This window comes from Hemicordylus capensis, chromosome 16 (genome assembly GCF_027244095.1).
Source record: "Hemicordylus capensis ecotype Gifberg chromosome 16, rHemCap1.1.pri, whole genome shotgun sequence".
NCBI lineage: Eukaryota > Metazoa > Chordata > Lepidosauria > Squamata > Cordylidae > Hemicordylus > Hemicordylus capensis.
This window is the reverse complement of record NC_069672.1, coordinates 14,646,430-14,668,029: the sequence shown is the minus strand read 5'-3', so window position 1 is coordinate 14,668,029 and position 21,600 is coordinate 14,646,430. Positions and strand designations below refer to the sequence as shown.

The 21,600-nt window shown below is 51.5% G+C and overlaps 1 protein-coding gene across 7 annotated transcripts in view; it reads left to right on the top strand.

Annotated features, from left to right (window-relative positions):
- The window catches only part of CASZ1 (castor zinc finger 1), a 375,530-nt gene that overhangs the window by 227,985 nt on the left and 125,945 nt on the right, over positions 1 to 21,600 (top strand). For 6 of the 7 annotated variants that reach the window (XM_053281208.1, XM_053281206.1, XM_053281207.1 and 3 more), the window contains one exon: positions 16,698 to 16,797. In XM_053281208.1, coding sequence (XP_053137183.1) covers positions 16,794 to 16,797 — 4 coding nt within the window. In that variant the 5' untranslated portion in view covers positions 16,698 to 16,793. The remainder of the gene's footprint in view (positions 1 to 16,697; positions 16,798 to 21,600) is intronic. The other variant, XM_053281214.1, reaches the window with a different exon arrangement.

The following is a 21,600-nucleotide window of genomic DNA, read 5'->3' as shown; positions in this document are numbered from 1 at the left end:
AAAAGTGTTTTCCAGAAAAGCAGTATAACCATCCAGCAAATAGCAGTGATTAAGCTCTTTCCCCCTAGTCGGTGGCTGCCCAGCTCACCCCTCTCCTGGCTCTGACCTTGAAAGGCAGGCCTTGGGAGTGGCAGGCCTTCCCAAGCCCCTTTTCGGTGGTTTTTAGATCAGAGGCTAGGATTGACAGGTGGCCCAGAGGAGAAGGAAGTGGCCATGGGGTCCAGGGAGGGTGCCTGCCTGCTTGCCTGCCTGCCTGCCTCTCTTCCTCTTTAATGGTGCCTTTTGTGTCCGCTTGAAAAGGAATTTGCGGGCTTTATCAGAAAGCCCAAGGCCTTATTTAGCAGGGCCAGGCAAGTGCCACTCAGCTCCACACAATCTGTTGATAGCAGGGTGGGGGCAGGAAAGCGAAAACTTTCCCCAGATTGCAGTTCAGGGCAGCTGATAACCAGGATTTGTTTGCTCTCCAGCTTTTCCTATTTTTATTCGCAGGGGCAAAAAAACTCCTTAAAAGGTGGGTGGGTGCGAGGGAGAACCCCCCACTCCCGTATTTAACTCCTCCCTCCCCGCTTCCTTTCCTTTTGAGCAGTGCTTTTTATAAAATGCAGCACAGGGGAGTCAGAGGACATTGCATGGCATGCGGGAGAAGCTGTCAGGAAGCTTCCAATTCCATGTTCATTTTGGCTGCTCTTTTCCGCACATTTTCCACTCCACAATGTCCATTTTGTCCCAAAGTGTACACTGGGAGGCACTGACAGGAACTCAGTGAAAAAGGAGGGATCTAACTATCTGTTGGGGGGGGGGGACGACCCAAATCTCACAACCATAAGGACTATAAACTTGTTCATTTTGTAGTAAATAGAAGGCGCTTGGACAGAATAGAGGCCTGCTCATGGCTGACTCAGCATTGGGATCCTTGCTGGGGTTGAGCACCAAAAGGAACTCTTTCTTCGCTACCCATGTATGAAATTGGGAGTGAGGGGGAAAGGAACAGATCTATGGGGCAGCTGAGCATCTCTGGTGAAGCTTGCTAATAGGAATCAGCCCTGGTTAGGATTAGTCTAAGCAGCCAGGAGCTTGGCATGCTCTGATAATCTAACAAAAATTCCCAGGATGGGTTTACTCCAGAGAAGGATTTTCTCTGGAGCAGGAGGATTAGCCCAGATGTGGGCAGGGGGGATGGAGAAAGGGGGCGTGGGAGCCAGACAGGCAGGCCGAGTAAGTGGAGATGACAGGGTCAGCCCGGGCCTTTGTCCCTGCAGCTGGACTAGAGAGCCTGCCCTCCCAGGTCCTTAGAAGTTGGGGATGTTGTCGGACAAGGCGGCATCTCTCTTAATTCCGCTGGAGCGCAGGAGAGCTTGGCGCTGACCTCCCGGGAACTGATTCCCTGTTCAGTTAAATAAAATGAAGTGAAATCTCCATCCCTGCTGGGGAAGAAAATAATCTTCCAGCCGATGCTTGCAAAACCCACTTCGTGCTCAGGGGTGGTTGGCCCTTGTCAAAGCCGCCTGCCCGAGAGGACACTTGGAAAGACATTGGTGGCCCTGGGCGCTTGGCTCTGGAGCAGCAGGCTGTGGCTAGCTGAGAAGTGTGCCCTATCCTAGGGGAGCTGGGCTGAGCAGCCACCCTCCTGCTGCTGTTGGTATCTCGGGCATCTCACGAGGGAAATACAGACATTTTGCTGATGGGCCCTGCACCCTCTTGGCCCACTCAAGGGAGGAGGGCCGGTCTGGTGGTCGCAAGCATGAATTGCCCCCTTTGCTAAGCAGGGTCCACCTTGATTTGCATTTGGATCGGTGACTGTGTTTGTGCACTGTAAGATATTATCAGAGGTGCACCTAGGTTGTTATCTATCTATCTGTCTGTCTGTCTGTCTGTCTGTCTATCTATCTATCTATCTATCTATCTATCTATCTATCTAGGGGCCTAGAGTGGTGTACTACATACTTACGTTTTTCTTTCACAACAACCCTGTGAAGTAGGTTAGGCTGAGAGAGAAGGGACTGGCCCAGAGTCACCCAGCTAGTTTCATGGCTGAATGTAGATTTGAACTCGGGTCTCCCCGGTCCTAGTCCAGCATTCTAACCACTATACCACGCTGGCTGGAGCCTGGACCTAAAGGCCTTTGGAGCCCCACTGCCCGCTTCAAGTTGAGCATAATGCCCCTATACACACATACACACTCCGTGACAAACACGTTATTCCCCCCCCCACATGGGGTATATTTATGCAAATATGCAGTAGCAGAAACATTTCAACACACAATTTGATATATTCCCATCCCACGTATTTCTTTTCCCAATCCCGCCCCCCCGCCCCCCCCCCCCCGGTCTCTAAAGCATCCAGCACAGGTCATAATCACACTCGACCACCTGGGGCAGTGCGGGCCAGCAGCAACCATACCACCCAATACAGAGTAAAGAGGATTTGGAGACCCCAGGGGGTGTGGAGCCCCTGGGCTTTGGCCCCAAAGTCCAGGGGTGAGAGCACCACTGGGTATTCTCCTTGGGGGGTGGGGCCATAGCTCAGTGGCAGAGCATCTGCTTTGCATGCAGAAGGTCCTGAGTTCAACCCCTGGCAGCGTAGGGCTGGGAAAGACTCCTGCCTCTGAAACCTTGGAGAGCTGCTGCCAGTCAGTGCAGGCAATCCTGAACTAGAATGACCTAGAAGGGTCTGACTTGGTATAAGGCAGCTTCCTGTGTTTCTGTGTTCACTCCTTGCTGGGTCATCTCAAAGCTGCAGGCTTAGAAAGCCTGTAACATGGATCTGTTAGCAGCCAGAGCTGACTCCTTGCCAGCTCACAAAACACTGGAGCAGCAAGCGGGGTTCAGCAGTCTGCCTGCTCCCGTATCTGTAGTTCAGGATGGCACCCTTTGTGCATTACGGGAGTCACTTACATACAGCTTTGTCTTGTGAAATCAAAGCTCCAGCAGGATGTGGGTGGGGCCAGTTGCATGGCTCCTCCTCATCTGATGGTCCCCTGGTAGGATGAGATCAGTGGGTGCCACTCATCGCTCTTTAGAGGCAAGGTGGGATGCCAGTGTTCTCCACTAAGTTACACCTCCCACAGGTTGCTCCCCATTCATTGAGGTCTTTTTCAGAAGCAAGGCGGTGGCTAGTGTGGTCTAGTAGTTGGCGCATCAAACTAGGATCAAGGGGACCTGGGTTCAAATCTTCATTCAGCTCTGAAACCCAGGGGATTGCCTTGCACCAGCTGCAGGCTCCTGGCCACGGCTGTGCTGTGGGAGAACCTTCTATGCTGCTGCCCTGAGCTCCTTAGAGGAGTGGCAAGGATAGAGTGTAGTAAATAAACTTAATATTTGCTGGCATCTGAAAATCCCTGTTCACGAGTTGAAAATCTCCTGCTTCGTCCGATTGACTGGCCTTTGACACACGCTGAGAATGAAATCAAAATGGGTCGTCTAAACATCTCCAAGTAAGAGCAACTCCAGACATGTCCTTCCTCTGTCTGAAGCGGTGTTCTTCCTAACGGCCACCCTGGATAGGTTTTTCGTCTCAGCCTTCTAGGAATGTTCCAGTTGCAATGAGTAAATCACGAGGAAGTGCAGGAGCGGCTTGCCCCTGGTTTGGCCCGCGCTGCAGCATCCACCAGTAGCCTTGCTTCAGCCAACCGCAGCCACCAGGATGCTCTCTGTGGCCTTTGCCTAGCTGCCTTCAGGGGGAACCATCACTCCTTGGGGTCTCACAAGGAGCTACATAGCAGAGCCTTGCTGAAAGGAGCTTTCGCTTGGTCTGTGTTCCAGCGGCAGCTCTGCAGGGGACACCCAGAGGAGCCAACACATGTTGGTTATGTTTGCAGTGGGCCATGGGGTCAGGGGGGCGGTAGAGGGGGGGCTGAGAAATGCCTGCACAAATAAAGAAATAAAGCCAAATCTAGTGGTCTCTTCCAAGGCTTGTGGCGGGTATATGTGTGCGGGGCGGGGGGGGGGAGCGGCATGCGTGATTGTCGGCTTGATGAATTCCCCCCGGATGTAATGAGCTGGTTTTCTGCTGTTAATATTGCATCTGCTGATGAAGGCTTCGTTAGGATAATGGAATGGAGCTAAAATATAAATGACTCACTGTCAAGAAGCAGCTTTTGCTCGTGTTCTCTTGACAGTTCCCGGGCCATGGCTGCAGCCGTCGGGAGGGACGGTGCTCCGTGCGCACGTGCATTTTCTGTGCCTCCGCCAGAAGGGGTGACACCCACCTGGGCTGGAGCCAGCATTGGCCACGGCCCCAGAGGCTCCGGAGAAGGGAAGGAGGACTCCTTTCCCCTGGCCGGGCTGCTGCTGGAACAGAGAGAAGCGGCTTTGCTGTTGCTGCTTCTAGTTATGGCCCTCTAGCAAAAGTTGACAACTCAGTCACCCTGTGAGGGATGTGTGCCATTAGATGTAAAACATCCGGGTCAAAAGGGATCTACATTTGGAATGCGAAGGCCTCATGAAGTTTTAACTTCAGGAAAGTCTTGATGCCCTGCATATTTGGGGAGGGAAGCTCCATCTTACGAGAATTTGAAATGGAAGTTTTTCTTCTCTGCCCTCTCCCACAAGAAAGTTGAAGTTGTTGTTGTTGTTGTTATGCTATTTACACACAGTCTGCCAGGTGTTATTGACTGGATTTGGTACTTTACTTACCGGGCCCTTTCCAAGGGTCTAGGATAACTAAAGAAGAATTAAAGATAGTGTTGTAATCTTTGCGCTGTCCTGAGTAGTGTGGCCTTTTGTAGTTGATGTGTGGTAATGCTATTGATGCCCAGCGTGTCGAGATGGTGTCCAAGTTCTTTTGGTACTACACCAAAGGCACCAGCAACTATTGACACCACGATTGTTTTCTTTTTCCAAAGCAACTCAGTTTCAATCTAAAGGTCCTTGTATTTAGTTATTTTCTCCAATTGTTTATTGTCCACTCGTCTATCCCTTGGGATTACAATGTCAATTATCAGAACCTGATTCTTCTCAGTGACTGTCAGATCAGGCGTATTGTGCGCTAAATGCCTATCAGTTTGTATTCAAACATCCCAAAGGATGATATTATCATCATCATCATCTTATTTATTTATTTATTTAAAATCACCAGACACTATTATAAAAACCATCATTAAAAAGAAAACAGAGAAGAAAAACAAGCCCAAACCTCTGACTACAAAACATTAGACACGTAACACTGTACAACACTGAGGTCATTCTTAAACAAAGACATCTTTCCAAACTTGGATGAATTGGGTTGTCCCTTCCTTACCATAATTTTTATAATTCAAAAATAATAGTGGACCCTGCCAAACCATAATAAAAGATTGAGATGAAATTATACCTTTCCAGATATTTAAGGAATAAGCCAGGGGGGTTTGGCTGTCACAATATACCAGAGTTTGTTCTACCCTTCTTCTAGGGATAACACTCCCTCTTTCCCATTTTTGGCTATGATCAATCTAGCAATTTAGTTTGTTTTCTAAAACTGAAATCTGGCTTTTTATTTGGTTCAGCCTCTGCCTAACATTCAGAGATCTGCAAAATGCTGAGCCGAATTCTGTCCACTTCACAAACTTGAAGGAGTGCATACAGTTTGAACCTGCAAAAACCTGGCCTGCTGTTGTTGTTTGCACGATGCTTCGCAGAGTAGGAGAGGACAGGCCCTTGCCCCTAGGGACTTATGGTCTGGAAAACAGACACAAGGGAGGCCGTGGAAGAAGGGGAGGGAAAGGGAGGCAGGAGTGAAGAGGGGGAAGAATTGGTGATTAGTTTGGTTGCAAGTATTTGGGCTTGGTTGCCAGAGGGTGCAACCTGCTTTTCCTTGTCATTCTTGCAAGAAACTGGAGTGTTTGGGAATCTCCCTGCCATCCTCTCTCTCTTGAAGCCAAAGGCAGAAGCATGGGCAGCCAACTTGGGACCTCAGCACTGGACCTTTGGAAGGAGGAGGCCTGTCCGGTTGTGCGTGGCTGCTCAGCCCATCCTTACAAAAAGCTCAGTGCAAGATACACAGGTCCACAACAGTTTTAGGAGTCCAGTTGCCTGCTCAGGTCATTTGTGGCCCCTTCAGCTGTAGTGGGGGATGGGGAAGGATGCAGTGCTTGGCCAGTTCATTGAATTTATTTGCATGAGAATATATTGCCAAAAAGGGCCCTCGAAGTTGCATAGACACAACGAGTTTAAAAATCCCCATACCAGGGCAAATTCATAAGAACCGCCCACCTGCCTCCCTACCTGCTTGCCTGTCACCTGCTGTTTGCAGAAGAGCAAGCAGCACCTGAGAAACAGCTGCAATAAAAGAGTCGTAAAACAATCTCGCAAGGCTGAAAAGAAAACTTTTTGGGAGAATAATTGCAACAGAGAAGGAACGATGCAGTCCAAGACAGAGTAGAAATTAAAGTTTGTTACCTAAAAAAGAAAGAGAGAAAAATACTTGCCCACTAAAATTGGACAAAGAGTTGACTTGAGGTGGGTCGCTGGGGAGGCTATTGCAGAGCTGTGACATCACCACCAAGGAGGACCAAGCACCAGTTGATATGACATCTCAATCAGAAGGGAGCTTGTAGCAAGGCCCTGTGGGGAATCTTATTGCTCCAGAAAGCTTCTAAGGAAGGAGCCTGAAGAACATCGGAGTGACCCTAGACATGTGCAGAGTTGAGAGATCAAACAAAGAGTTGCTCTTTATTTTTTACTAGATTCCCAAGATCCCCCAACTGGATCCAGGTCCCAAATTGTGGCTAGTGCCGTTTCCGACTGCACCCCATGAGCTGCACACAATGAGATCACCTGCGTATAAAAGGCAGCTGAGTGACTTCAGCTCAGGGACTCTCACACGAAGCCATGAAACTGGCCAGCGACACGGCACAAAGACCTGGTCAAAGGCAAGCAATGAATGTGCCTGTTTCACAGGTGAGAAGCACAGAGGCAGAGAGAGAAGCCATTAGCACAAGTCTCAGCTAGTCTCCCCCCCCCCGCCCGCCACCCCTTCTTCTTTTACTGGCATGTTGACTGTGAGTCAGGAGGCCTTTGCCTTCCACAGCAAATGGCTCTGATATCAGCCAGTAGGTCCTGATCTCCCCAGACGCCCTTGCCCAGGGCAGCCCTCGCAGCTAGCGAGCCTCTTGCCTGGAGCCTGTCACCTGGAGTGTGCAGAGAATGGTGAGGGTCCTTCCCCGGCTTCCCTGCTACTTCATTATCTTAATCACTGTTGTGGTAAAGTTTCATGCTTCCTTTGACCTTTCCTTTTGGCCCGGTTATGCTGTTTAACTACTACCGACACTCGTCCCCTGGTGCTATTACCTAGGAAACCCGCGACTTAAGCGTTTGCCGTCCTCCTCCTCCCGCTTCTCGCTTCCCGTGTCCCTTTCTGTTTTCTGTTTTTCTCCCCTTTTCTCCCCCCCCACCCCCTTTCCGTCCTTTAACATGGTTTTCCTAAAAAGTTTTTTAATCAATCAAATTTCAAGCAGAAAATAGGCTCGGTCACGCCTGGTCTTTGGGTCGTGTGACACTCCCCCGGGGTCCTGACAGCTCCTTCAAAGAGGGGCTCGGAGTGCGGGGGCCCAACAGAATGTTTGCCCAGGACAGGGGTGGTTTCCATGGCACTCTCCCAGCCCCCCCACTGTCTGTCAGGCTGACACAGACCTGAGACTTTTGAAGGGGAAACAAGGCGGGGAGTGTGCGTGCGTGCAGGAAGGATAACCAAACAGCCACAAAAATGAAAGAAAATAAAAAGGGGAAGATATGGAGTGGAGGTGGCAAGTGGTGGGGCGGGGGGGGGTGAGGAAGTATTGGATGCATTGACAGCTGCCCTCCTCGCTCTCGGGGGCGTCTGCACATTCGGGAGCCAGCGGGACAGACAGTAATTTAGTCAGCGCTCGGATTCCGCATAATCAAGGGTCTTTAAAAAATCATAATAAAGTCCATTTTTCATCCCCTCTGGAGTCATTTGCTCCAGGATCGCTGGTCACCCTGTCACGGAGGAGAAAGTTCCTGGGTCCTGGTATGCGCTCCATTCTCTGGCTGCCTTTCATCTCTCTGCCTCGACTCTCTATCTTTCCAGCTGCCTTTTTGATCAAGAGGGTCTGTCACTCTTGCCTCTTGCTCGGCTTTGGAGCAAACCAGATCCTGGTGGAAATTCATGGAAGCCAACCTGCTGGTTGTGGCGGGCTTTGGTGTGAGTTCGCCACTTGGACTGGCTCTGCGTGAGTCTTTCAGGAGCAAAGGCAAGCGAGCCTCTTCTGGCTTTGGGTGCCGTGAACTGGATGGGAGGGAGGTGCTCTGTGTGACCTCCCGTGCACTGCCAAGCTCAACCCTTTCCTCACCTTTCTGTGTCCCTTCCATATTCTCTTCTCTCCCTCTCCCCCCCACCATGCTTCACCCCCCCTTTATAATTAATGATTAGGCTTAATTGGTTTGCTTAGACAGCCCAAGAGCAAATTAGCAGGAGCTAGCACAAGATTGCCAAATTGTACAGGGAGCAGTTCTGGTGTACAGTTGACCCGGGCAACGAGAGAGACTTGGAAGACTCTGTCCATCTCCCAGTCTTTTGCTCTCTTCTGTGCCATCCGCTGTGCTTGGTGTGTGTTCCAGTTGGATGCCTGTCGTAACAGTTTTCTCTTTGCTCTGCCTTCCATTCAGACAACCCGGGAAGGTGGTCGAGAAAGACTTTAGCAAAGGAGACTAGCTTCTCCCAATCCGTTCTCTGTGCACATGTGTCTGTGTGTGTATGCGCACGCTCTGCTGGTTTTGTTGAAGGAAAGCGCAGAGAGAGGCGGACCCTCTAAATTTCAGGTTAAATGTGGTCTGCTTCTGTTTTGTTGAGGGGGTAACCCCTTTTGGTTCTGCTATGCCTGTCCTTTGTGTCCCCCTCCTAAAAATGGGGCTTCAGGTGCAGAGCTTCGGTTTTGCATGCAGGAGGTCCCAGGTTCAATCCCTGGCAACATCTCCAGGTAGGGCTGGAAAAAACCCTAGCCTAAAACCTTGGGGAGCTGCTGCCCATCAGTGTGGACAAGACTGAGCTAGATGAACCAATGGTCTGACTTGGTATATGGCAGCTTGCTATTCTAGAATAGCCTACAAGCCCACCTTGGTGTACTTCCCTCTGCTTGCCAGTGGCCTGGCTTACTTTCTTGAGCGATTTAAGTACTTCCCCCCAATAAATCTGCTCCCCACGTATGGCTTGATATATTTAGTGGCTTGTGGATAGGAGGCTCGATGGTCTCTTGTTCCTTTCCCAACCCTATACTTCTTTGGATGGTGGGCAAACCTTTGTGATGGCTTTGTGGTCAGTTTTTCATAGAGTGTTGCCCCCTTCCCAAGAGACTGGAGCTGATCGGTAAATGTTGCTTTTGTGTGCCTGTTTCAGCTAATGTTAGGAAGGTGAGAGAATCAGGAAGCCAAAATGTCTCGGACTGTGTTAATGTTTCCCTTCCCTATCTGACAAAAGTCAGGATCAATAGGAGTGGGTAACTGGAGATCATTCTCTCGCTGGTGTTTGAATGGCAGCTGACGGAGTCCTCCTTTCTCTTTGCTGTTTCTGCAATTCCTGAATTGCTTGATGTTGTTTAGCCACAGTGACGGGGGAGTCCCTCCCGCCATCGCTGTTTGCTTGGATCTTGGCTTCTCTGAAGGTGTTGATTCAAAGCCAGAGAGCATTACCATCTTTCTGGTGTCCTGGTCTAGGCAACATGCTGTTGCTGAGGGTTAAGGTCCCCCTCTCACCTGGCCAGGCCAAGGCACCATCCTTTGCAGAAGCTGGAATGTGAATTTTTGGTCGGAGAGGCTGGATCCTCTCTTCTGTATTTCTTGGTGCTGGGTGGGTGGGATGCTGCTTCTTGCGAGAGATGGGCTCTCGAGGCAGAGAGAGTTGGTTCTCTTCTTCCTCTTTCTGTGACCCCAGACATGGTTTCACCTGCAAAATCAGAGTCCCAGGCAGTGCTCCGTCTAACAGAGACTCCCAGATGTTGTTGACTACAACTCCCAGAATTCCATCTGCAGTGGCTTTTGCTTGTGGATTATACGAGTTGTAGTGAACAACATCTGGGAATCCCTGTTAGAGGGAACACTGGTCCCAGGCCTGCCTTATGTGTCTGGCAAATGGGCAAGTTTAATAAAGAGACCTGTTTCCCCCCCCTCCTTCATAGCCTCTCTGTGCTTGGAGGAGCTGCACCTGTTGGATTTCAGTCTGTCAGGGAGCTGTTAAAGCCATGATAGCTATGGGGGGAAAATGGCAGACCTTCTTGGAAATGATGGTTATGTTGACCAAGTAAGGAATGCAGGTGCCCCTTTTCCTTTGCTGGCCTTTCTTTACTCTCGCCTGCATCAGGCTGGTCTCATCGTGCTCTGCCTGGGTCAGCATATTTTAAAGAGGGATTGAGGCAGAGGATCCAGAAACCAACTTTCGTTGTGGTGCTGGTTTGCCACATCCCCCCCCCCATTTCTGATGCACATGTATAATGTGACGCCCCTAAAGGCCTCAGAAGGGGTTGGCAATGTCTAGCACAAGTGGCCTTGCAAAAGACCCCTTCCCAAGGTCCTTTAGTGTGCCTCAGGGCAGCCACGAGGCAGACTGAAGCATCCTCCCAAGATGGCCGATTTGGAGCACCATGAAACAAAGAGTCAGTTATTTCATTCATTCATTCTTTTGCTACTGAAGCCACTGAGATGGATTTCAGGCTGGTGCTATGGGCAGAAGCCTCCAGGAGGCCAAATAAATGCCCTGTCCTGATCTCGCGTTCATGGTTATCACTCAGGGATGTGCAGCAAAAGCCTGCGAATGTTTACTCCAAAGTTAGTCCCACTAAGCATGCTTAGGCTTGCAGACAAGGGTTTTTTAAGCCTGCTTCTCACTTCAAGTCTGGCTCACGGGCCTGGTCCAAAACAACAGCCGAACCGCGATTTAACTGTCACACCTGGGTCTGGAGATTGGGCACTCTGATTCCTCCTCTCATTTCCTGCTCTGTGCAAACCACAGTTTGCCTTCAAAAGATATTGTGGGCAGTGGCAAACCATGGCTTGCCAAAACCAGGAAGCAAGGCAGGGAGTCTGCCAGGCCTCTAAATTTTGGGCCATGATGGCTAAAAGCATCCCCTGTAGCCCTCGCAGGGCCATCCCGTATTGTGCAGATTTGGGCATCTGGTACCACAGAACTCCTGCAGGTCTGGCCTTGTGTTTCCATGGGTCTTCAGACACTCGAGCGCTTCCTGAGAGTGGCCCTGCATTTTGCAAAAACCACGGCCGAAACGGCACAGGCCTGTGTTTCCACCTGGCAAGCCACCATCCAGGAATCCAGTCCAAAAGAGGAAACTTTCCCTGGATGCGACATTCCGGGGAGCTGGCCTCTGCTGGTGTCTGCTGTTCCTTTAAGATGCAACCGGCTGGGGAATTGCACTGCCAGCTTCATTCGGAGGCGCCTCTCCACCGCTGCCGCTTCCCCCGCCCCCCTTTGGAAAGTTTCCTGCCCAATTGTTATGTGCGATCCGATCTGAAAGTTACTCTCTAAGCTTCTTGTCACATTTTGACTTAATGAAGTGCAACTGAAGTGGGAATTGGGGTTCATCACGCCAGTCTCTCTGTACTCCCTTGTTGTCAGAAAACAGGGGCGGTTGGGGACCGCCATGCAACGCTGCAAGTCGTTATCATTCCGGTCAGTCTGTTTAACACAAAATTAAACAAAGAACTAATTAGTGCCTCATGAATTAATAAATGCGCAGTTGCTGGGGAGGAAGAAGGGAAAAAAAGGTTGTTGAAGAAAAGATATTGGAAAAGTCAAATTAGGAGGTGGCGGGATTGGGAGGGGAGGAAGGAAGGCCCCGAGTCCACTCTGGTGCACAAAAAGTTTTGTCCTCCTTGCAGAGGTTGTTCAGAGCGGAGTGGCTGGGAGTGGAAGAGCCCCGGCAGGTGCCTGGCTAGCTGGGGCCAGGGAGGTCCGTTTCTGCAGGAGGGACTTTGCTGCCAGTTGTGGCAGCTTCTGGAGTCAAGAAGGGACAGCCAGGGCTTCCCTTGACAATTGCAAATGTGCACGGGCCCTGCCTCCTGAGGAGGCATTCTCGCCCTGGCAGTCTCTGTGTGTGTTCATGACTGAGCAGAAGCGTTCAGCATCCTCAGCATTCCAGCCCTAATGCGTTTAAAATTTTAAATGCAGGTTACTAGCCCTTAAGACCGCAGAGAGACATTTGAAAGTATCTGTGAAGATAGCAAGCTGCCTTCAACTGACTTGGACCATCCTGGTCAGCTTTCTCTACCCTGACTGGCAGCAAATCTCAAAAGAGGGGCTGCCAGGGATGGAACCTCTGCATAGAGCCTTACACTCTCTGTGGCTAAATCCATGCAAAATCAGCATCTATATATGCAATGAGGCTCAGTTTTGTCTTCTTTGTGTGAATCTCCTTGTTGAATCTCTGATGGTTATTCTTAGAGCGCTCTATAGGCATCCCTGCAGCTCTCACCTTTTCCCGGCTAGCTGATTCTGCCTCTCTCCAGTCTATCCCTTCATGAAGTATGATGTTTGCCAGGAAAGTGGAATCCAGGCGGAAATACATTTGCTTTTGTTTAACCCAAACCAAAAACTGAGCATTGGGTGTTCATATGGGAGTCATTTCACCCTGGATATGTGGGAAGTTGGCTTTCATTCCTTGGTGGTGGCTGGGGTGCTTTGCACAGGCCCAGAGTCATTTTGCATGGGTATTCCATGACGGAAGAGGCACTGAAGAAATGGGTGCTCACGCCCACACACCCCATCCTCAAACCAGACTGGAAAGTGACTAACTGTAGTAGGAAAGCCAGGATTGTGTTGTCACACTGTTTTTAGATAAAAATCGAAATAGCTAGGGAGTAGCTCTGATTTCAGTCGCTCCCTGGCACATTGGGCAGGAGAGGGGAGGGGTTCCGGGGCCCCCCTTTGCTTCTTGCACGGCTGTACTTTTCTCCCCTCTTTCCCCCCTTGCGTTTGAGGCTTGCCATGAGAAACAAAACCAGCACTTGGGTGTCCAGCCCCTCAAAGTATTGGTGAGAGGAGGAGTCCGAGTAGCAGTATGTGCGTTCCTGAATGGGGGGTTCTTGAGTCCTGCCTCGCAGGGAAAGCGCCGTGAGGCCAATGACTTGTTTTCTGCATGAGTGGCCAAGGAAGGTGTGGCGGCAGCAAGGCGGATTAAAGGCCATGGCGGGGGGGGGCTCTTTCCCCTCCCCGCTCCCCGCTCCCCCAGGGTGTATTTTGAGAGCCTTGGAAATTACCCGGACAACTTTCCTGCCTTTCCCCTCTCCTTTAGTCTGACAAGGAGCAGCGTCACTCATTCTGCCCACCCCGTCGGCTTTGGGGCCCCATTGCACAGAAGGCCCGACAAAATCCCCCCAGCATTCAGGTCCATCCTGAGGAGCATGGAGCACATTTTCACTGAGGCTGCCACAATAGCAATTTCTAATCCCCGATTAACAATGCCCCAGAAAGGAACACACGTGTGGAGCACACACACACACACACACACACACCCCAGCCCCGGCTTCTTTTTGGGTGGCTTCAGTCCAGCTCTCCAAGATGTTTGTTGAGGGCACCCAGCATGTTGGCGAGAAGGGGGCTCCTGGACACCTGCCGTGGGGACGGGGGTCTGCTCGCCCCCTTGCCAGGCCCTGCCCTACAGGAAGCGAGTGGCTCCTGCCTATGGAGGTGGGCTCATTGTCAGGCAGAGCTGGGGGAGGAGGCGGAGGAGAGTCCATCCTTAAGAGGACGTGTCAAGTACAATTAGTGTTATCTGTCTAAAGATGTGCTGGGAACACAGAATACAAGCACAGGCCTGGGTGGCTTTAATGGAGACATATGCAAGGTCAGCCTGCCTCTTGCAATCCCCCAATCTGATTTGGGGATTACACATTCTAAGTAAATTGGCGTTATTCCTCTTGCATCATTGATAAGCTGCGGCCAAAATAATAAGGGGTCGGGAGGGGGTGGAGGAGGAGGGAGGGGAGGGGAGGAGGGGGCTGCTGGAACTGGGGTGGTTGGTGCCCCCTTTAAATCTAGCAACGGGTGAGGCAGGGGGTGGGCAGTGGCGGGGGGGGGGAGAAGAAAGCAGCTGCTGGTGTCCGGGGCTGGGCAGGGAGCGTGCAAGGCAGAGAAAGAGGAAAGGGAAACCGAAAGCTTCCCCAAGCCTGGAATCAGTGTCTTGCTTCCAGGTGCAGAAGAAGAAGAAAGAAGAAGCTGACAAGATTTCTGAAATGCAGGCACACTGCCTTCCCTTGCACTTCCGGTGATAAAAAAGATGAGAAACTCTGGCCATGTGCAGAGTGCCTTTCTCTCTGCTCTGTGTGGCTTCACCTCATTCTCCTCCATGCCTGACCCCTGTTTTGAAGCAGGGGATTTCAGGCTCGATGGAATGTGGATTCCAGGGAGGGGCTGGACTTTAGCTCTTCTCTTCTTATAAATTAACGGATGGGGACATCCGCCTCCTGATATCACGGAGCAAGTAGGAATGTGAAGCGATAAGCCTGAACATTCCCACTTTGGACCTCGCCCAGGAAGTCTCCAAGTGGCCTCTGGCATGTTGCTGTCCTCTCAGCTCCAATGCGCCCCCCCACCCATCTACACTGATAACACCGGCCTGCCTTGCAAGGGTGTTGTGAGGAGTCCTGAAATAATATATAAGAAGCCCTTTTGATTTTTGATGCATGCTGTACAAACACTAAGCATATTAACTACTAGGGAGAGGCAAAAGCAGTGCCCAGCTGCAGAGCCAATCCAATAGGCGCCTTCCATCACTTCCTCAGGCAGTTAAAATGATGGGGGTGGAGGGTTGCCAGGAGGTGGTTCATCCAGTAGCGGAGAAGAAGGCAGCATCCCTGAAGCTGACCAATCCCTCACGCCACCCTACTCTGCTTTGTGTGTCCCAAATTGTTGGGGAGTGACCTTAGCTCAGTAGAGGAGCATGTGCTTTGCATGCACAAGGCTCCAGCTTCAGTCCCCAGCAACTTTAGTGGAAAGGATCACAGGTGATGGGAAAGCCCTGAGCCTGGAGAGCTGCTGTCAATCAGAGTCAAGAAGCTTGGGCTAGGTGGACCAGTGGTCTGACTCAGCAGAAGGAGAACTTGTGGTGGATAGATGATCTGGGAGAGCATGCAGAAGGTTCAATCCTGGCATTTCCAGTTAAAACGATCTCAGATCTCAGGTCTAGGAAAAACCTTCGAGAGTTGCTGCCAAACAAGTGGGCACTAGGCTAGATGGAGTGAGACTCCAGTTGGCAGCGTCACCATGTCTTCCAGGGGCAGATTCTGAGCCTGGGATCCTGGAGTCAATGACCCTCTGGTCATTGGCGCCATCCTTTCTAGGCAGACCCCACATTATTCCATTTTTTTCCAAGCCGCTGAAACCTTGCACTGCTTGTAGGCTAACCTACCATATTGAAAAATAATGTTGCACAGTGGGAACATAAGAACAGCCCTGCTGGATCAGGCCCAAGGAGGCCCATCTAGTCCAGCATCCTGTTACCCACAGGGGCCCACCAGATGCCTCTGAGAAGCCCACAGGCAAGAGGGGAGGGCATGCCCTCTCTCCTGCTGCTACTCCCCTGCAACTGGTATCCTGCCTCTGAGGCTGGAGGTGGCCTATAGCCCTCTGACTAGTAGCCGTTGATAGACCTCTCCTCCTCCAGGTATGCGACCCAAGCCAAGCCAAGCAGCGCTTGATGCACCAGACCAGGCACAAGCCATGCCCTGCGGGGAGGGGGGGCACATTACAGAGCAGCCACTCTTCTCCCCCCCCCACCTTCCTGCTGTCAGGGGGAGACGAGAACCTGTTACCAGCTGCTTTCTTCGCAGCTGTTTCTACCTTCCACCCCCCACCCCCGCTCCTCAGGATAGGGAGGGCCCCATCCGGAAGTCTCATGGCACGGCTCTTCTTGTGCTCCGTCACAGTTTTGGAACATATGGCTCTAAATAATTCAATTTACTTTGCAGGATTTCTCTCTCTCTCTCTTTTTTTGCTGCAACTGTTGTTTATCTGCATAGCTCCTTTTCTCTTCGGTTTTGCTTTTGAGCCTGCCCAAGTTAGCCCATGGCGGTCAGGAGAGTTGTCGTGGGGGCAGCAGGGAGAATATTTGCAGAGGCGTGCAGGCCTCACTCTCGCCACTTCTCAAGGATCCCTTGCTTTGCTGCAGCGGGCACGGCATCTGCTTAGTGCTGGGTTCTTCTGAAAGGCACCGAGGGGACTGAACACCCCAACCCCCAGTGCCCCACATTTGCATCATGAACACATCCACCCCAAAGCCAGCTTTCAAATCCGAGCAGGTGGTAAAAGCCAGGTGACACTCTAGTTTTCAGACGCGCAATGTCCAGAAAGGACACTCTGGCCCAGCTATTTCTGATGTAGCTAAATTCCACTCTAGAGTTCTCTAGACAAGAATCGGCAGTAATTTAAATACAAACCTGCTGTTTTGCTCACCTTTTAAAGTATGAATTTTATCTCCCATGAGTTTTTTTTTAAAAAACCCTTTTTCTTCTGTTTTTCTGTGTGTATGTGTTGTGCCCTCTGCCTTGTTTATGACCTGTGGTTGGAATAGTAAAAGCACTTACTGTGGATAAAGCCAAACTGCCGCTGGCCAATTCAAACCCCACATGCTAGGGTAGGCTCCCAGCACTTGTTGAAGTGGTAAACTTGGGTAAACTGTCAGCCAACCTCCCCTGACTTTCTGTCTCTCAACATCTGGGGCCTCAGGTATTAACCACCTTTCCTTCCCTTTCCCTCTTCAGGATGAAGTAACTTCACAGTTTAAAAACAATAAACCTATTGAGGAATCAGATTCCTGATCATCGCAAGGTAGGAGAGAGACCCCGCGAGACCACCAAATGGGTATGTCCACCCACCTGGGTCTTTTTTCTACTTTTGGGGTCTGCATGGCAATTGGGCTCTCCAGTCCACAGGGCTGGTCTTGTCTGTGGTTTTTATGCTTCTCCGTGCTGCTAAAAGTGGGTGGCAGAGATCCACCACAAGGGGCAACTTCAGGCATAGACATGGTGTGGTATGTCTGTGGGGTTTTCTGGAATCTTCCTCTCCACCAAGTGTTATGTTGAGAGAGCTACAGGCACTTTCCAAATGCCATAGCTGCCTTGTCTGCGTGGCCTGGTATAGCAGAAGAATTGTAGCTCATTGATAGGATACGTGCTTCTCTTCAAACGTTCTGTATACTCTAGGATGGGAAGGACAGTGGGAAAGTCAGTCTGAGCCATGTGATCTGTACGTCTCTTTCCAGTTCCGGAAAAAAACCCTGTGCCACTGAACATACAAGCCTTCTAAGTCATAGGCCGTAACCTTTATCACTAGCATGTTTGTTTTTAACAAGATTGCCAGCATACAGTGGTAGAAACCTAGACATTTTGGAAGGGTCGAATTGACAAAATCACAGCTGTCTCTTTCTCTCCCCGCCGCCCAACTTTGACAGGGCCCTGTGCAGAATTTTCAGGGGGAAACATACACATTAAAATCTAGAATGTTGGAGGGTTGGAGCAGATTCTTGTAAAGAAAGGCGCAGACACATCGGCAACTTTTGAGTTCAGGAAAATAATGGGTCAGTGTTATGTTCCAAGTTTATAATTCTATGCATGATGTGGGGAAAGTAAGTAGATAGATATTTTTCTTCCTGAAATATTTGGGGGAAACAGGATTCGGGAAACCTGTTCCTGAATTTTCCCTAAACACCTTCCCAGAAGACAGGGCTGTCAATAGCTGCTAGTCCAGAGGGCTGCACGCATGCGGCTTCCTTGGTGCTGAGAGGCGGTATATGCCACTGGGTGCCGCTTACCAGGGAGCAACAACGGGAGAGGACATGGCCATCTTCCAGCTCTGCTTGTGGACTCCCTGGAGGTCCGTAGCCCTCTGCTTAGAACCCCTCTCCCCAGCATGCCAGCTTTCTACTCAGAAGGGTTTTCTTTTCTTTTTCTAATTGAGGAGCAGTTAGGCAGGTCAGCCCCCAATCTGCAAACTGTACAGCCCAGGCACGGCTTGATCACCTCAAGGGGTCCCGAGTCTCCTGAGTGAGGCTGGGCAAGGACCGCCCTTCTCTCTGGCTCTGGTCCCTCCAGGCAGGTGTTGGGAGAGCCAGTGCACTTGCCAGAGGGACGCAGGAGGCCTGGCCCGGCGGTGTCAGAGGTGATGTGTGGCAGGCCAGCGCTGTGTCACTCTTCCTGCCGAAACACGGCGGGGCTGCCTAGGCCTTCCCCAGCCATCCGTCATCGGCGGGGGCCTCTCTGGGAGCAGGGGCTTTTGCCCGGCGGGGGGGCATGCAGGCAGCGGCAGCCTGTGCCCTGCTCATAAACGGTTTGTTTTCTTGGCTGCCCCTTTTAGTTTGGGGGCACCCTGCTGGAGACCCGGCTCTTGGCTTTGTCCTCTCCACCCACCCGCCCGGCCCTCCGCACTGCCCGCCCCTCGGCCAGCTCCCTCCGCTTTGCCTCGGCGGCGGCTTCTTTCTCTGACTTCAAAGGCTCCCCTGCATTGTCTCGGGATCGGCAGGCAATGGCCCTGAAACACGATCACAGCCGCGCACGGTGTAGGTCACCCCCCGAGCACCCTGCCTCGAGTGTTCAAAGGAAGAGGCGGATGCTTCCCTTTGCGTGCTTCACAACCCTGGCTACAGCTTTCTTCCCAGGCCGGACTCTGCTTTCTCCCCCCCCCCCGCTCTTTTGCCTCCCCCCTCCCTGCCCTTTCTGCTCCGTTCTTCTTTTGCTCCCACTTCTGCTGCCTCCAGGCACCAGCTTCTTGCCTTGCTGGGAGCTCAGTGTGGAGCTAAACCGGAAGTGAACGGGGGGGGGAGCATGCGGGGTGATTGGGCATCTCTCTCTGCCCAGCCCCACCGCCGTGCTAGGGCCAGGTTCTCCTCTGCTCCTCTTCCCCCAGTGATGGAGATCGCGGCACTTGGCGTGAGTCTCTGGCTCCGCTACCCCCAGCTAAGTAGGGAGATTACGGAAGAGTGCCGCGGGAGCAGGGGAGCCGTCATTTGGCCTAACGAGCTGCTTGCGCAGCCTCCCGGCTTCACCGGGCAGGCAGCCGGAGCAGGGGCTGGAAGGGGCTTTGGGCAGCTTGCGGGAGCGGGCCGGGCTTGAGGAGTTGGTGTCACCTTTGGAGACGCCCGGGCAGGCCTTGAAAGGGATTTCCCCATTGCTCAGTGGCAGCTTGGGTGTTCAGGTGAGAACATGTGCAAGGGGAATTGCAAGAAGAGGCATTTGCAAGGGGAAGAATCTCTGGCCTCCCCCCTCTCGGCAGAATTGCTAAAGCCACGAATGGCCTTCTGGCTGCCTCATTCCAGGCCATCTTCTTCCATTGTACAGCCCCCCTTTCTGTTTGTTTGTTTATTCGTTCATTCTCCCCACAGACACAGGCACACGCACCTACTATCAATCTCCAGCAATTCCTTGTTGCAGCAGGTCTGGGGATTATTTCCCAACATACCACTTCTGTTTGGGGGAGATCTCGCTTTCCCAGCAGGGATCCTTTGCTGAGCAGGGGCCGTTTTCCTTCCGCAAAGGGCCATGTGCTGAAGAAACCCCCTTCTCCTTCCCATCATATCGGCATCTTTTTTTTGACCCTTTCAAAGTTCCGTTTCATCAGTGTTGCTTGTCAGTTCAGCTCTGAACCCAGCCGGCACAGGAGAGCTCACATACAGTCGCGTTTAAAGGAACAAATGTGATGAACCCTGCAATAATCAACCCCCCAACCAAAGAGTAACCTACCTCCCCCCCCCCGCTTGTTTGTTTATCTTTTGAAGGCTCTTTGCCATCCTGAGCATATACCTCCCCTGCTTGTCTAGGGTTTTATTTTTAGGCCAGCCAACAGGAGGGTGGCTTTCTTCCTGACGAGGGAGCTGCCTTGCCTTCTGTGACACGCGGGCCGGTTTTGCATAGCCGGCACTGACTCGGTGCCAGCGTGAGTATAACACGGAGAGAATAATGCGGGGCTTTTTCCGCGTCTGGCCGGGCCCCTTCAGTCTCTCTCCCTCTCCTTCTTTTTCATCTACTCGGAAGCCTTATTTTACTTCCCTGTCACCCTAATTGATTGCATTAACCTTTCAGCGTATTGGATTTCCCCGGCCTCGTGCAGAGAGCACCGCACAATATGCTTATAATCTGGGCCGTAATGGACAGGGAGCAGTCAACAAGCCCCTCCACCAACAGGTTCTGCTGACAGATTGGCTCTCTTTGGAGAAAGGGAGGACTGAGGGCTGGGGGGAGAAATGGGTCTGTCCGGGGGTCCTCTTCAGCAGCACACAAAGGCTGAGCAGAACTGAAAACATGGTGTGTTGCACAGAAGAAAAGCCCTGCTAGCATGCATTGCCCCCTTTGCTAAGCAGGGTCTGCCCGGTTTTCATTTGAATGGGAGACTACATGTGTGAGCACTGGAAGAGAGTTCCCTTAGCCTAGGGGATGGGGCTGCTCTGGGAAGAGCATCTGCATGCTTGCACGCAGAAGGTTCCAAGTTCCTCCCTGGCAGCATCTCCAAGATAGACCCGAGAGAGACTCCTGCCAGCAACCTTGGGGAAGCCGCTGCCAGTCTGTGTAGACAATATTGAGCTAGATGGACCAAGGGTCTGACTCGGTATATGGAGGCTTCCTATGTACTCATCCAGTCCAGCATCCTGCCTCACGCAGTAGCCAACCAGACTCACTTGGGAAGCCACTCCCGCCCTTGGTGCTCCCTTGCACCTGGTGTTAAAGGGCATGCCCACTTTGATCCTGATGGAAATGTAGAGCAGCCAAGGCTAGTCTCCACTGATAGCCCTCTCCTCCATGAATTTGTCTCATCCCCTTTTAAACCTGTCTGGATTAGTGGGCAGCACCACACCTGGTGGCAGCAGATTCCACAGTTTAACTACACATTGTGTCAAGAAGGACTACCTTTTGCTGCCCAGAATCTCTGTTTTCAACAGAGTTTGGACAAGGTAACCTCATTTACATGCTTGGGTCTACAGGAGCAGAATGTTCAGTGAAGATTTTAGCGAACGGATCAAGTTATGAACAGCCCAGTGAGAGGGGGAGTTTTCTTAGGCCCCTGATGAAATCAGTAAGTTTAGGAGCGACGAAATAAAGCACTGTGCTTCATGCAAGGTGTGGCGACATCTTGGATGGCTTGGATAGCTTTTGATTTTTAAGCACACCACAGACTCCTCAACCTCTATCTGTGATGGTTAGGCATGATCACCCAGTAGAGCCTCCATGTGCAGAGGTGGTCTACCTCTGATTACCATGTGCTGGAGGCTAACAACATAGGGAGGCCATGATCTCCATGACCTGCTTGGAGGTCCCCATGTGGCAGGAAAACCTCTTCTTCTGAAACCTGTTCTTTAAGCAGTTTTGGATGCTGTTGAGCCAAAGCAACTCTTTATGGGAACGCACACACTCAGAATTGGGTCCTGCTGATCATTCTAGCTTTTGCTCTTGGCAGGGAGGGGGGACCCCAAGCAGGCTGAGGGCAGCCAGCACAGATCATGTTCATCCCCATTGAAACCAGGGCTCTTTAGTCTAAACACAAACCTGAGGTAGGGGTGTGTGTGTAAGAGAGAGGCAGGGGGAGAGAGAGAGAGAGAGATAGAGGCTTGCCAAAGAACGTTTCCATCTCACGGATTCCCTCACGACTCACAATTGTGATGATGAGAATGTTTCCTGG